The sequence below is a fragment of the Schistocerca nitens genome, chromosome 3, assembly GCF_023898315.1.
Source record: "Schistocerca nitens isolate TAMUIC-IGC-003100 chromosome 3, iqSchNite1.1, whole genome shotgun sequence".
NCBI lineage: Eukaryota > Metazoa > Arthropoda > Insecta > Orthoptera > Acrididae > Schistocerca > Schistocerca nitens.
The window spans coordinates 568,415,742-568,431,171 of NC_064616.1; the positions used below are offsets into that span (position 1 = coordinate 568,415,742).

At 40.3% G+C, this 15,430-nt stretch overlaps 1 protein-coding gene across 2 annotated transcripts in view; it reads left to right on the top strand.

Annotated features, from left to right (window-relative positions):
- Positions 1-15,430, top strand: part of LOC126248475 (transforming growth factor-beta receptor-associated protein 1-like) — a 145,941-nt gene that overhangs the window by 97,632 nt on the left and 32,879 nt on the right. For both annotated transcript variants that reach the window (XM_049949491.1, XM_049949490.1), the window contains 2 exons: positions 862-1,069; positions 1,198-1,407. In XM_049949491.1, the coding sequence (XP_049805448.1) occupies positions 862-1,069; positions 1,198-1,407 (418 nt within the window). The remainder of the gene's footprint in view (positions 1-861; positions 1,070-1,197; positions 1,408-15,430) is intronic.

Genomic DNA, 15,430 nt, shown 5'->3' on the forward strand with positions numbered 1-15,430 from the left:
CCTCCATTCACGCCTGTCGCGACACCACTGGAGGCAGGCTGCACGATGTTGGGGCGTGAGCGGAAGACGGCCTAACGGTGTGCGGGACCGTAGCCCAGCTTCATGGAGACGGTTGCGAATGGTCCTCGCCGATACCCCAGGAGCAACAGTGTCCCTAATTTGCTGGGAAGTGGCGGTGCGGTCCCCTACGGCACTGCGTAGGATCCTACGGTCTTGGCGTGCATCCGTGCGTCGCTGCGGTCCCGTCCCAGGTCGACGGGCACGTGCACCTTCCGCCGACCACTGGCGACAACATCGATGTACTGTGGAGACCTCACGCCCCACGTGTTGAGCAATTCGGCGGTACGTCCACCCGGCCTCCCGCATGCCCACTATACGCCCTCGCTCAAAGTCCGTCAACTGCACATACGGTTCACGTCCACGCTGTCGCGGCATGCTACCAGTGTTAAAGACTGCGATGGAGCTCCGTATGCCACGGCAAACTGGCTGACACTGACGGCGGCGGTGCACAAATGCTGCGCAGCTAGCGCCATTCGACGGCCAACACCGCTGTTCCTGGTGTGTCCGCTGTGCCGTGCGTGTGATCATTGCTTGTACAGCCCTCTCGCAGTGTCCGGAGCAAGTATGGTGGGTCTGACACACCGGTGTCAATGTGTTCTTTTTTCCATTTCCAGGAGTGTATATTAACTGATATTTTATGATTTCATTCAAAGCTGCATGCTCTTTTTGCTAATACTGGTGTTTTTAATGTTGTTTCATACTTTTAGTATAGCTTTTATTTAATAAAATTCAGAATTAAAATCACATAAAAAAGAACATCATATTTAAAGAGTAACTAGTGTTTTTTTTTTTTTTTTACAGTCTTAAAGATACTGATCTTATATGGAGGTATGTAGACTATGTCTTAAGCCAAGATGAAGAAATTGGTGTTGGCGCTTTCACACTGCGTTCACAAGATACTCACCAGGATGGAGCTCTGAAGCCTGATGTGGTGGTAGAATATCTTTACCGTTACCCAAAAGCAGTAATAAAGTACCTCGAACATATAGTACTAGACAAGCATTTACAGGTAACTACAACACCACGTATCTGATGATTCATGGCAGTCACAAAATAGTCAAAGTGAGGCTTTGCTGTGATGCAGTGGAAGATCAGTCATATTTTGTCCCTTTAACTAGTATACTGTTTATTTTTCAGGTTGAGAAGTTTCACACTCAGTTAGCTATTTTGTATTTAGAAAACATTGCAAAGCTCCAAAAAGATGGAACTTCACCAGAAAATATTAAAACTATTAGACTGAAACTTCAGACATTGCTTCAGACTTCCAACCTTTGTCGCACGCAGCTCTTGTTGGGGAAAATGCTTAACAGCAACCTGCATGAGGAATGTGCAGTATTGTATGGAAAGGTATTTCATTACTTAAATATTGTGTTGTTAATTTTTACAATTCCTTATATGTTCAGCCTTGCACCCCTAATAAGGAACTATACAACATCCTTTCAATGCCAGTACTACAAAGTAGATAACTAGATTGACATAAAAAGCGGCAGTTCACAACAATGGTTCCTTGTTGTATAAATATTCTATCTCCAATATTAGCATTACTTAAGAGGATTTTACATAGAAATTTTGAAATATTCCACAAGAGTGCTAGGTTCAGATCTTGTTCCGAGTGTCTTGGTTCAAGTTTCCTGCATTTCCATCCTTTTAACTTAAGGATAATGTACTGGAAAACTTCCTTCAAGTTAACATTCCAGTGCAAAAAGTTTGACTATTTTGATGCGTTTGGACTGTCCTTCGATACAGTGCACTATTTTGAGAGTTTTGTTGAAGCAACTGAGTTTCATTATGAGCTGCATTCAAATGAAACCCAGTCACTAGTGTAAGGTAACAGTCATGATTTTATTAACTCAAAAATGTATTTATATACTGTACACATACTCAAAAATAGTTGCCAAAACTGATGGCCCATTTATCCCATTGCAACACTAGCCAGTCGATTCCATCCTTGAAGACGTTAGTAGGCTGCTGTCGGATCCAGGCCTGGACCCAGTCACACACTTAATCATCTGTTGTGAATCGGCTGCTAATAGCTTGTTTTAGAGGTCCAAACACATGAAAGTCACATGGTGGAAGGTCGGGCCTGTATGGTGGATGTTCCAGCATTTCGCACTGAAACTGCTGCAGTGTTGTCGTCACCGCATTGGCCGTGTGTAGGTGAGCATTATCATGCAGGAGGATAACAACATTGAACAACATGCCTCGGTGTTTTGGCTTGATGGCTCATGTAAGGTTCCTTAAAGTGGCTTGATAACACTGGGCATTGATGGTGGTTCCCTGTTCCAGGAACTCGACAGGCAGTGGTCCCTTACGGTCAAGAAAGGACATCATGACCTTACCAGAACTGGTGTGCATGTCGTTTGATTTCTTTGGAGGTGGTGAAGTAGTGTGCTTCCACTGCTTGCTCTGCTTTCCAGTTCAAAATGGTGACACCATGTTTCATCACCTGTGACAATATGTGACAGAAAGCCGTATTTTTCCTCATGATAATGTTGCAGATGACTCAAAGACAGCACCATTTGAGTATTGTGCTGTTCAGCAGTCAGTTGGTGGGGAATCCACTGCGCACAGATTTTTCGAAAGTTCAAGTGTTGATGCATTATGGTGTGGGCAGTGCTCACGCTAATACGCTGTAACCAATGGATCTCGTCCATGGTGATTCTGCGGTTGTCCAAGACTAAAGCATTCACTTCCACAACCATTTTCAGTGTGATGACATGATGAGTCTGTCCAGGACGAGCATCATCTTCCAGTGACTCACATCCCTCAAGGAATCATTGGCGCCATTCCACAACACTTGAATGAATCGGACTGTACTCACTGTACACAGCCTTCATCTGTCGATACATTTCACGGCCTCCAACTCCCTCCGCCACCAAAAATTGAATGACTCCTTGTTGTTCCTACTTACTCACATGTTTGGTAGTGGACGATAACATGTGTGAGCACCTTCTCTTAGGTGTGAAACCACACTGGTGGTATGCAACATCAAACGGTGTGCACACATCAGTCTCTCTACCAATAGATGGCGCCACCATACCCATAATTATGTGGTGCCACCTTATGTGTAAGACAAAGGTAGATGCACTGACCCGGTTTCATTTGAATGAACCTCATAGATAAAATGTTATGTGGGTGTTTTGATTTTGTGTCTAGTGTATTCCATATAATATTCTGTAATTGGTTTAAAAGGAAGAAAAAAGATTTTGGTAAGTGATAGTTCCCAAAGGGACAAGTATTTTGCAGTCTATCGGATATTGACAACTTTTTATGTAAATAAACATTAGCGCAAATATTTTTTATTTAGTTATGGGCTTTTCTTCCAATAACACCGTAGAGTGATAGAAAGAATGATTACAGTGATATAAGTTGCCAATGTTTTACTCTTAACTTTGGCCAGAATGTGTACTGATTGTACCTGTAATGTCGGGATTGCTAGAACAGTGTCATTTAACCTCCAAACATAGAATAACATGACAGAAATTGAGAAACTGTGCTGTCAGGAGATGCTGTTCGCAGACATTCGTGAAACACAATTGTATTGTTATTGTTGTGGTGGTTATCAGTCCTGAGACTGGTTTGATGCAGCTCTCCATGCTACTCTATCCTGTGTGAGCTTTATCATCACCCAATACCTACTGCAACCTACATCCTTCTGAATCTGCTTAGTGTATTCATCTCTTGGTCTCTCTCTACTACGATTTTTACCCTCCACACTGCCCTCCAATACTAAATTGGTGATCCCTTGATGCCTCAGAACATGTCCTATCAACTGATCCCTTCTTCTAGTCAAGTAGTGCCACAAACTCCTCTTTTCCCCAGTTCTATTCAGTACCCCCTCATTAGTTATGTGATCTACCCATCTAATCTTCAGCATTCTTCTGTAGCACCACATTTCGAAAGCTTCTATTCTCTTCTTGTCCAAACTATTTATCATCCATGTTTCACTTCCATACAAATACTTTCAAAAATGACTTCCTGACACTTAAATCTATACTCGATGTTAACAAATTTCTCTTCTTCAGAAACACTTTCCTTGCCATTGCCAGTCTACAATTTATATCCTCTCTACTTCGACCATCATCAGTTGTTTTGCTCCCCAAATAGCAAAACTCCTTTACTACTTTAATTGTCTCATTTCCTAATCTAATTCCCTCAGCATCACCCGACTTAATTCGACTACATTCCATTATCCTCGTTTTGCTTTTGTTGATGTTCATCTTATATTCTCCTTTCAAGACAATGTCCAATCTGTTCAACTGCTCTTCCAATCCGTTCAACTGCTCTTCCAATCCGTTCAACTGCTCTTCCAAGTCCTTTGCTGTCTCTGACAGAATTACAATGTCATTGGTGAACCTTCAAGTTTTTACTTCTTCTCCATGGATTTTCATACCTACTCTGAATTTTTCTTTTGTTTGCTTTACTGCCTGCTCAATTACAGATTGAATAACATCGGGGAGAGGCTACAACCCTGTCTCACTCCCTTCCCAACCACTGCTTCCCTTTCATGTCCCTTGACTCTTATAACTGACATCTGGTTTCTGTACAAATTGTTAATAGCATTTCGCTGCCTGTATTTTACTCCTGCCACCTTCAGAATTTGAGAGAGAGTATTCCAGTCAACATCCTCAAAAGATTTCTCTAAGTCTGCAAATGCTAGAAATGTAGGTTTGCCTTTCCTTAATATTTCTTCTAAGATAAGTCGTAGGGTCAGTATTCTCTCACGTGTTCCAATATTTCTACAGAATCCAAACTGATCTTCCCCGAGGTCGGCTTCTAATAGTTTTTCCATTTGTCTGTAAAGAATTTGCATTAATATTTTGCAGCTGTGACTTATTAAACTGATAGTTCGGTAATTTTCACATCTGTCAACACCTGCTTTCTTTGGGATTGGAATTATTATATTCTTCTTGAAGTCTGTGGGTATTTCTCCTGTCTCATACATCTTGCTCACCAGACGGTAGAGTTTTGTCAGGGCTGGCTCTCCCAAGGCTATCAGCAGTTCTAATGGAATGTTGTCTACTCCCGGGGCCTTGTTTCGACTCAGGTCTTTCAGTGTTCTGTCAAACTCTTCAAGCAGTATCATATCTCCCATTTCATCTTCATCTACATCCTCTTCCATTTCCATAATATTGTCCTCAAGTACATCGCCCCTGTATAGACCCTCTATATACTCCTTCCACCATTCTGCTTTTCCTTCCTTGCTTAGGGCTGGGTTGCCATCTGAGCTCTTGATATTCATACAAGTGGTTCTCTTCTCTCCAAAGGTCTCTTTAATTTTCCTGTAGGCAGTATCTATCTTACCCCTAGTGAGCCAAGCCTCTACATCCTTACATTTGTCCTCTAGCCATCCCTGCTTAGCCATTTTGCACTTCCTGTCAATCTCATTTTTTAGATGTTTGTATTCCTTTTTGCCTGCTTCATTTACTGAATTTTTTATATTTTCTCCTTTCATCAATTAAACTCAATATTTCTTCTGTTACCAAAGGATTTCTGCTAGCCCTCGTCTTTTTACCTACTTGATCCTCTGCTGCCTTCACTACTTCATCCCTCAAAGCTACCCATTCTTCTTCTATTGTATTTCTTTCCCCATTCCTGTCAGTTGTTCCCCTATGCTTTTCCTGAAACTCTGTACAACCTCTGGTTTAGTCAGTTTATCCAGGTCCCATCTCCTTAAATTCCCGCCTTTTTGCAGTTTCTTCAGTTTTAATCTACGGTTAATAACCAATAGATTGTGGTCAGAGTCCACATCTGCCCCTGGAAATGTCTTACAATTTAAAACCTGGTTCCTAAATCTCTGTCTTACCATTATATAATCTATCTGATACCTTCTAGTATACACAGTTATAAAATGAAATACCCTTCTTCAGACACAGAGCTTACTACTTAAAAGCTGGACAAGAAAGAAAGAAAATTAAGGAAATCAGGACAAATTGGAACATACAAAATTCTGATTGATGGTATGGATACATTGTGCGTCTTCAAGTTTTAAATTTTTATTTCACAGTGATCTCATTTATCCACAGTTGCTCCATATTAGAATTCATTTGTAATAAATACGATATCATTTGAACTAATGATGAAATTTCTTGTGCACTGATCGGAACATAAAAGAATTTGAGTAATATGGATGTTTTGTTAAGACGCATAATGTTGTTATTTCCATCTGAGAAGCCTGCCAGCATTAAGACTGTGAAGCAATTTCATGAGTGGTGCACACAGAGTGCTACTTAAGAGCTGAATCTGACTAAGTGACATAAGGTGACAGTAATTTCCACGAATTATGCAGGTGCAGTAAGTTGGGATAAATGTAAATGTGGAACATGAACAAATTGTTCTTTTAAGGAAGAGACGAAAGACAGGACTGAACAGGGCATGACATCACATATAGCCAGGTGCCATGAGAATATTGTGACGTATGAAACAGTGATAAAGGTACAAAATATGACACGCAACTGGGCATAGATTATGGGTTACTTTTACCGAACAGTATGTCATTTCACTAGTGGAATACAAAACTTCAGCACAGGGTGCTATCTCTTCAAATGGCAATAAGATACCTGCCAACATCCAATATTATGGGTAAGACAATCCAGCATCTGCCTGTACTGAGCAAGGTGGCAAAATGGTTAGCACACTGGACTCGCATTCAGGATGACGGCAGTTCAATCCCATGTCTGGCCATCCTGATTGGGGTTTCTGTGATTTCCCTAAATTGCCTCAGGCAAGTGCCGGGATGATTCCTTTGAAAGGGCATGGCCGACTTTCTTCCCCATCCTTCCCTATCTGATGAGATCAATGACTTCGCAGTTTGGTCTCCTCCCCCCAAATCAACTCAACTCAACCCAACCCCATCTGCCTGCAGTCTAGGTTTGGGCTGGTGAGGGTAGTGCATGTCTGTGAAGATCTTAGTAAGACTTTTAGAATACTGAGCATAGGGTTTCTCATCACTGCAGCTGCACCTTCCACAGGTGGCCAGACTATATGAGAGTGACTTTGTCTTGTGGAAGGAATGGCAGGTGCCAAAATCCAGTTACTGCTGATGGGTTTGATATGGATGGAGGTTTGTTTGTATGGAGCCATCAGAAAGGCAGAGGTCATTATCGAGGTAGATGTCACACGGGGCTGAGGAGGACCAGGTGAAGCAGAGGGGTAAGAAGGTGCTGAGACTGCGGAGAAATAAAGACCAGCAAAAAATGCTGCTGTCAGACCACAAAAAGGTGAATACTGCCTCTTAAAAAAAGTCTGACAGAAAAGTGGGTAACCAGCTGCCTCAACCCCCTTTCTGCCATCCTCACCAATTTTTTGGCGTGCAGAGGTATTCAAGTTCTTTCCACACAGAAAATTGTAAATCATTTACCAAATCTGTCTTTGTAATAAAGCCTTCATACTCAGCATCTCCCTCCAATGTCACTGTCAATATTTCTTTCTTTTTCCACTGTCTCTTTTTCTCCCACTGACACTTTCTCCTGTCGGTCTCCCACTGTCAGTGTCACCATTCCTTTCTTGGGCTCTCCCTTACCACTGTGTCCTCTGCCACTTTCACTGTGTCTCTGCCCCACTAACATTGCCTTTGTCCTGTTCTTTTTCTCTCCCATTGTCACTGTCTCTTTCTTCCTTTCTTACAGTCTGCTGTGCTTCTCTTCAACCACCATTGTCTCCTCTCCACCCGTGTCCTTGGCGAGGGTGTGCGTGGGGTTGTGACCCCTAGACAAGGAAATTTCAGTGAGTGAGTATTCTCTTTCAGTGCCATTGTCTCTCACCATCACTATCTCCTCTTTCTCTTTGCCTTCCACTTCTATCGTCTTCATCCATCTCTCTTTCTTTTTCACTGCCATTTTCTCCCAACTACACCATCTCGTCTCTCTTCCGCTGTCACTGCCTGTCTGCTACTATCTGAAGCATTAAAAAAGTGCAAATATGTACGCATGTTAAAATTTTTGGTGAGGAAGGTGGAATGAGGATTGAGGCAGCTGGTTCCTCACTTTTCTGTCAGTGTCTTTTAAAGAGGAACATACTTGCCTTTTTTGTGGTCAGGCAGGAGCATTTTTCCACTGGTTCCCTCCTTTTCCCCACTACAGCAAGATGTACTGATGATATAAAATGAAGTCAGTACACATTCATGTACTTTGACACATATAAAAAAAGTAAATAGATATGCGTATTAGAAGGTGAACACAGAATGCAGGATGGTTCTTTTTGCACAAATGGGAATTACCATTTGTTTCATTCAAATACAAAATATTGAGTCCTAAGTTACATTCAATGAAATGTTGAAACTGCTGTCTGAGAAATAAAAACAAAAGGTTTTAAAGTGTTACGACAAAGGTACCGTGTAAAGTGACAACACCATAAACTATGTGCATCATACAGTTTAAAGTGAGTGCAGGACTTTCATTCAACACAAGTTCACTTTATACTGAAACTTTTCTTTATACTATTTTACATATAAATGCACAACATTTTAGGGTACACTTACAGTATACCAAAAAAATGTGGTGTTTGATTCGCAAGTACAAAGAGTTTTATGTGACAAAATTTTATATAAATATTATGAAAAGGATAGATTTCTACTCACCACATAGCGGAGATGTTGAGTCAGAGGCAAGCACAACAAAAACACTACTAAACATATAAAGTTTCAGCCAGAACGCTTTCTTCTGAAATAGACAACACACACACACACACACACACACACACACACACACAAACACAGCTCACATACATGACCACTGTCTCTGGCTGCCGGGTCTGGCCCAGAGACACAGAGAGAGAGAGAGAGAGAGAGAGAGAGAGAGAGAGAGAGAGAGTGGGGGGGCGGCACGACACGGCACATTGTCTATTTTGGAAGAAGGTCTTCTGCCTATATAGGCATGAAGTACTCATTATACAGACACAGCAAGCCATAAAGTTTTAGTGGTGAAAAAATGGCAACTAAAAACATGGTTTGATGACCTCAGAACCTCAGCGATGACCCCAGAACCCTTGCCATTGTTCACAATGTCAGTTAAAACTAAATTTACCCCTCAGACTGAATATTACTTGCATGATAAATTTGAAGCTATGGATCTGAGTAATGGATGGTGATATAAAAAAAGGTTTAAAGGGTCTCTGAGAAAATAATCTTAAGAGCATATGGTAAAAATTTTGGCGATTTTCTGTGAATGAAAATGATAGAAGTGGCCATCCCCACAATTGATACTTTTGGTACCCAAAAATTGTGGTTTTTATGATATGCTTCGATAATTAATACCGATAGAAAATGCGTAAATGGCATTTCTAGATGAATGTCTAAAGAATGTACAGTTAAAATTTAAGCCATTTGGTATCACATTTCTATGCACCCCTTTTTGGAACATATTGGTACTGTGTGCTGTTGTGCACAGACCGATAGAGTTTCTTGCACTGGGTGCAGGTCACGAAGGTATTGTTAGTGAACCTGAATCAGTAAGGGGTTTGGAATTTTGGGTGGTTAGGAAGGTTTCCTATAGATGGCCTGCAAACAGTTTGGCACAAAGGGGATGCCATGTAGGTGCCCATGGCAGACCATGGATTTGTTTGTAAATATTCCACTCAAAGGAAAAGTAATTATGTGTGAGGGTGTAGTTAGTTAGTTAGTTAGTTAGTTATACAAGGAATAAGGTGGAAGGTGACCAGGTGGTAGTTAGATGGCACTAGGGGATGGTAATGGTAGGATGAAAGTATGAACTGGGCAACCAGTGTTCAGTGTTGGATTTTGGATGGCTTTGGTTGGAGGGATTAGTGGAAAAAAGTGTTTTGTCTGTAGAGTTCAGGAGAATGAGAGTAGGTCTTTGATAAGTCCAGCATGGTTGTAACTGGGTGTAGGGCAGATGGTGAGGGCTTTGGTTAGGACTGAAACTTCTGTAGGTTTCAGGTTTTTCGTAGACAGATTGACAACAGTGTTTTGGGTTTCTTTGGGTAATGGGTTTTGTGGGCTGTTGGGAGGGAATTTTTTGAGAATATGGCTGCTGGAAAAGGTCAGCAAGGCATAGTCTGGATGCTATGAGAGATGGACTTGGGGGTTCACTGGGGGCAGGTAAGTATCAGTGGACAGTGGTGCTCTGTGGCCAGTGGTGGCTGATACCACACAATATGAAATATTTTCTGTGATTGTTTGAAAGAAAATATTAAGTGTATATTCATAGCATTTTGGTTTCTGACACTATTTTGTTACCCGAAATGCAGGTTTAACCATGCACAATGCAAAAGCACTACATGCCATCATCATCATCATCACCACCACCACCACCACCACCACCACCACCACCACCACCACCACCACCAGAAATGCCTTAACACTAGAATCTGCATTCCATGGAAAGCATCGTCAAAATGTTCATATATGCAAAATCCCGATAGCCGTGTTGTCATTATATGAAGATAAAAATTAAAACAAAGGGTATAAAAATTTTGTGATCACTTGTCTTGTAACCTTGTCCTCATCTTAAAATGCAACCAGTCAGTAACTGTAGTTCAGAGAAAATAAATTGGCATATGCGGATTGTGAATCTTGTTAGTGTCACAGAGATAGTCATTTGTGTACACAGTCTCTTTTCCTCCAGGAAATGCACATCCTGATTTAAACAGATATGTGACATGACCTTGAACATCTTGTGCACATAATCAAGGATTCGGACACTTCCACTAAGTATCAAAGATATCAAACACAGTGTATGGAAATTACTGAGATTCTTAATTATGTCACATACACTTCATGCCTCAAAGGCACCCTTATCACTAATATAACTGGTATTTGTAATAGTTCCACAAAATTGGCAAAACTGTTATTTCCATTGTGCTTAAACTTTGTCCTGGGAAAGATAATAACATGAAGGAATCCATGAAAGGAGGAGTGGAAGGGATTTGCTTTGCTCCAAAGAAACAGGTTTTGAAGATGGAGTGGGTAAGCACTCAATGATTTTGGCATTGTTAGCTAACAGTAGAGAACAAGCTCTAATAATGCTGACAAAACTACATGAGATAGCAGAAAGAACAGGACTCATGATATTTTATGAAAAAATGGAATACAAGGAGTACAAACACGATGGAGAAATCCATCTGAATGCAAGGTTCGGAAAAATCAAGAAAACAGATACAGTCAGGTATCTTGGTGAATGAATCAAACTGAATGGGCTTGATAAAGAAGCAAAGGATGAGCCAGAAAGATACACTATCATACAGGTTATTACAGAATAGACCCGTAGAATGCCTGATATTGAATAAGAAAGGTGAAATGGAAGCACCAGAGGATGATGATAGAATGTTTGGAAGATCCTCAGACAGAAAAAAAAGAAAAAAGAAATGATGATACATGGAAGAAGATGAGAAATTGATCTGTATAAACAAGTGGAGGCAATCACAGACACTGTATGCAAAGCTGATGTTTTATGGCTACCTCTTCAGAATGAGTGAATGTAGATTGACAAATAAAATCAATTGCATCATCAAACTGAAAGCAACTTTAAAATGAATTGAGGAAAGAAGACAGAAAATGGAGAAATTTGGGCTCAATCAGAAAGAACTCTGGGATAAAGATGTGTTTCAAATGAAGGTTGAAAGCTTCAAGGGGTTCCATTAAAAACGAAGTACAAAGACCAAGACCATCTAGACAGAGGAGAGCAGGAGGAACCTGAGCAAAAGAATGAAGAGATTCTGAGAGGAGAAAAAAAGACTAAATGGCATACTGGATGTTTCCCATAGTCTGCTTTAGGCTGAAGTTGGGGGAGGGGGATGTTCATTTAATATATTTTTATTTTTTGCACTTTGCACTGTAATTTCCAGTTGTTTTAGCAGATCCAGTTTCCTAAAATTATTTCACACGTGCAAGATTGTGAAAACCTCTTCAGTTCGCAACAAAGCGTGGCCAGTTACAGAAATGTAGAAGGACACAGGTACCTTTTGCAAATTATTGAGCTGAAATGCATTCTTGTGTGAACTTTATTCTGTTTTGAAGGACCTGTCCATTTGACCATTTTAATTTACATGACAAGTGTTGCACTGAATTTTGCAGTCACCTGCTTTGTTAATCTGATCAGTTTTCTGTTTTAAGAGTTTATATGATAACACATTGTTCATATCAAATACAACTTGAATCTTAAACTGCTTAAAATGTTATCTGCCTTCTGTAACAAGTTACTAAAATATGGAATTAGAATTCTCTTAACATTGAGTTTGGCATTCCTGTTTTGTGCTTTGCATCTTACATATTAATTAATTCGCCATGTTTTCTTGGTGTCCACTTCCTTTGGATAACTGTAGTAATATTCAGGCCCATATTCTTTACCCATAAAAATTCTGAGTTCTCTGTCTACTAGACAATAACAAAGGGCAGATTGTTTGCCATTGGATGAAAAGATTTATTGTGTATCAAAATATCCATTGTTGTTGACTTCTGTACGCTCTATATGTGCCTACTTTCTTGATTCTCAGTATTCAGATCAAGGAATTACAGTTCACCATTATTTTCATATTCAGTGGTAAATTCAGTTTTATCATGCAAAATACACACTAAGGCGAGAGATAGATAGATAGATAGATAGATAGATAGAGAGAGAGAGAGAGAGAGAGAGAGAGAGAGAGAGAGAGAGAGAGAGAGAGACTGACTATGAAGGACTATACAAGTGGAATGGAAATCGTTAGATGTGACATACATGTACAGACAAACAACTGATTATAGTTTCAGAAAAATTGAATGATTTATTCAGGAGAAAGAGCATCACAAATTGAGCTAGTCTACAAAGGAGTTATTCAGTTTGGTGTTGATTGACAGAGTTGTTGGATGTCCTCCTGAAGGATCTTGTGCCAAATTCAGTCCAACTGATGCATTAGAGTTCAAAATCCTAGCTGGTTGGATGGCCTTGCACTTGAAAGGCCTAGCCCATAATGGTTCAAACATTCTCAATTGGGGAGAAATGCAGTGATGTTACTGGTATAGGTAGGGTTTGACAAGCATGAAAACAAGCAGTAGAAACTCTTGCTGTGTGCAGGTGGGTGTTATGTTGCTGAAATGTATGCCCAGGATGGCTTGTCATGAAGAGCAACAAAATGGGGCATAGAATATCGTTTATGTACCGTCGTGCTGTAAGAGTGCCACAGATGGCAACCAAAGGGGTCCTGCTATGAAATGAAACAGCACCACTGACCATCACTACAGGTTGTCAGGCCGTTTGGCAGGTGAGTGTCTGGTTGGTATCTCGCTGCTGTCCGGGGCATCACCAGACATGTCATCGCTGGTTGTTAGAGCCTGGAATCTCATTGACTGGAGTAAAATTGTGTTCAGTGATGAGTCCCACTTCGAATTGAGCCCCAATGACGAGCGAAGACATGTCTGGAGACACCCTGTACAGTAGTAGGCTACCAACCCGACTGTCACTCACCATATGGTCCGACAAGCAGGAATATGGTCTGGGGTACCATTTTATTTCGTAGCAGGACCCCTTTTACTGCCATCTGTAGCATCCTTACAGCACAGTGGTATGTCAATGACATTCTTTGCTCCATTTTGTTGCCCTTCGTGGCAAGCCATGCTTGGCTTACATTTCAGCAAGATGATGCTCTTGTGTACATGGCGAGAGTTTCTGCTGCTTGTCTTCATCCTTGGAAAACCCTATTTTGTCTAGAAAGGTCACCAGATCTCTCCCTAATTGAGAATGTTTGGAGCATTATGGGCAGGGCCCTCCAGTCAACTCAGGATTTTGATGATCTAGCATGCCAATTGGACAGAATTTGGCAGGATATCCCTCAGAAGGACATCCGACAACTCTATAAATGCTTGCCAAGCTAAAGAGCTGCTTGCATAAAGGCCAAAAGTGGACCAGTGCATTGTTGACTTGCTCAATTTATGAAGTTCTTTCTCTCGAATAAAACATCCAATTTTTCTGAAATTGTAATCATTTGTTTGTCTGCGCATGTATGTTACATTTACCAATTTCTGTCACATTTTGATAGTTCCTTCATGGTGTGTCACTTCTTTTGTCTTAGAGTGTATTAAATTTGTTAACAATCTCCATAATATATCATTCCCTGCCATCTACTAACAACAGAGTATTGTCTACAGAGTGCTTGTAGTACCGTCAAATGGGGTGATTTTGGACACTGGGGCTAATCCGGACAGTATGTCTTATTTGCTCTTTGTTACTGCATAGAAACAAAGAGTTACTTATTTTTACATCCATGCACCAGTTATTTTAAGCACAAGATTGCATTTATCACTTTCCACAACTTTTATTTTGCGTCAATTGTTTCCCTAGGTGAATAAATGACGAACAGTCTCAGTGTTAAAGATCCATGCATTATCGTAAAGTGGAAACTTTCTATTGTTGCGCCAAACGGGAAGTTATTGTATCCGTAATTGTCGACGTGCTCAGTTGCTAACAGCATTGAGACAATTTCTGTACAAGTTTGTCGAATTTCATGTGCAAGGTTATAAAATGATGACGGTTTTTGTAATACTGTGTACTGTGTGGGGTGATTTCGGACAATGCCAAGAATGTATAAGAGCAGCAGAGGTGCTACAGTATGGTATAATTATGACCTGGAACTTTTAGATAAAGCTGTTCGTGATATTCAGAGTGGTAAATCGTCATACAGAAAAGCATGTGATTTGTATTGTATACCTAAATCAACCCTACAAAATAAAGTGCAGGAAGCACATCCGAAAAAAATGGGAGGACAGCCAGTGCTAAATAAAGAAGAAGAAGAAGAAGAAGAAGAAGAAATGATGTTGAAGCAAGGTATCTTGAGGGCTGCATATTGGGGATTTCTCTTCACTAAATTGGATATTAGATATTTAGTTAAAGGCTGCCTTGATAAATCTAGCTGAAAAGAGAAGAAATTTCGTAATAATTAGCCAGGAGAAGAATGGGTGCATTTATTCCTCAAACAACACTCAGAAGATCTTTCTGTTCGCTTAAGCAAAAATATTAAATGAGCTCGTGCAGAAGTGAACAAAGGGACCCTTTATTTAAATGCTTGCAAAATAAAAACTTATCTGTAATATATAAAATTCATTATATCATTCCATATCACGTATTCGTAACAAAAGGCTGCCTTAAAAATGTGTAAAATGTCACCAAAATCAAATAAAAAGCATGTAGAATTTAAAAAAATGCAGTAACTGTCTGAATTCGCCCTCTATATGCAGTAACTTCGGACAGAGATTTAAAAAACACATGTGTCCGAAATCATCCCAATCCATGGGGTGACTTCGGACACTTTATTTAACTGCCTCAGGTAAATATACCTACACATACACTTTCTGGTTCTGGGATATTTTATTTGTTACACTTATACCCTACCACTTCCATAACAATCAATTTAATCTAACAATATATACGAAAGTTACAATCAA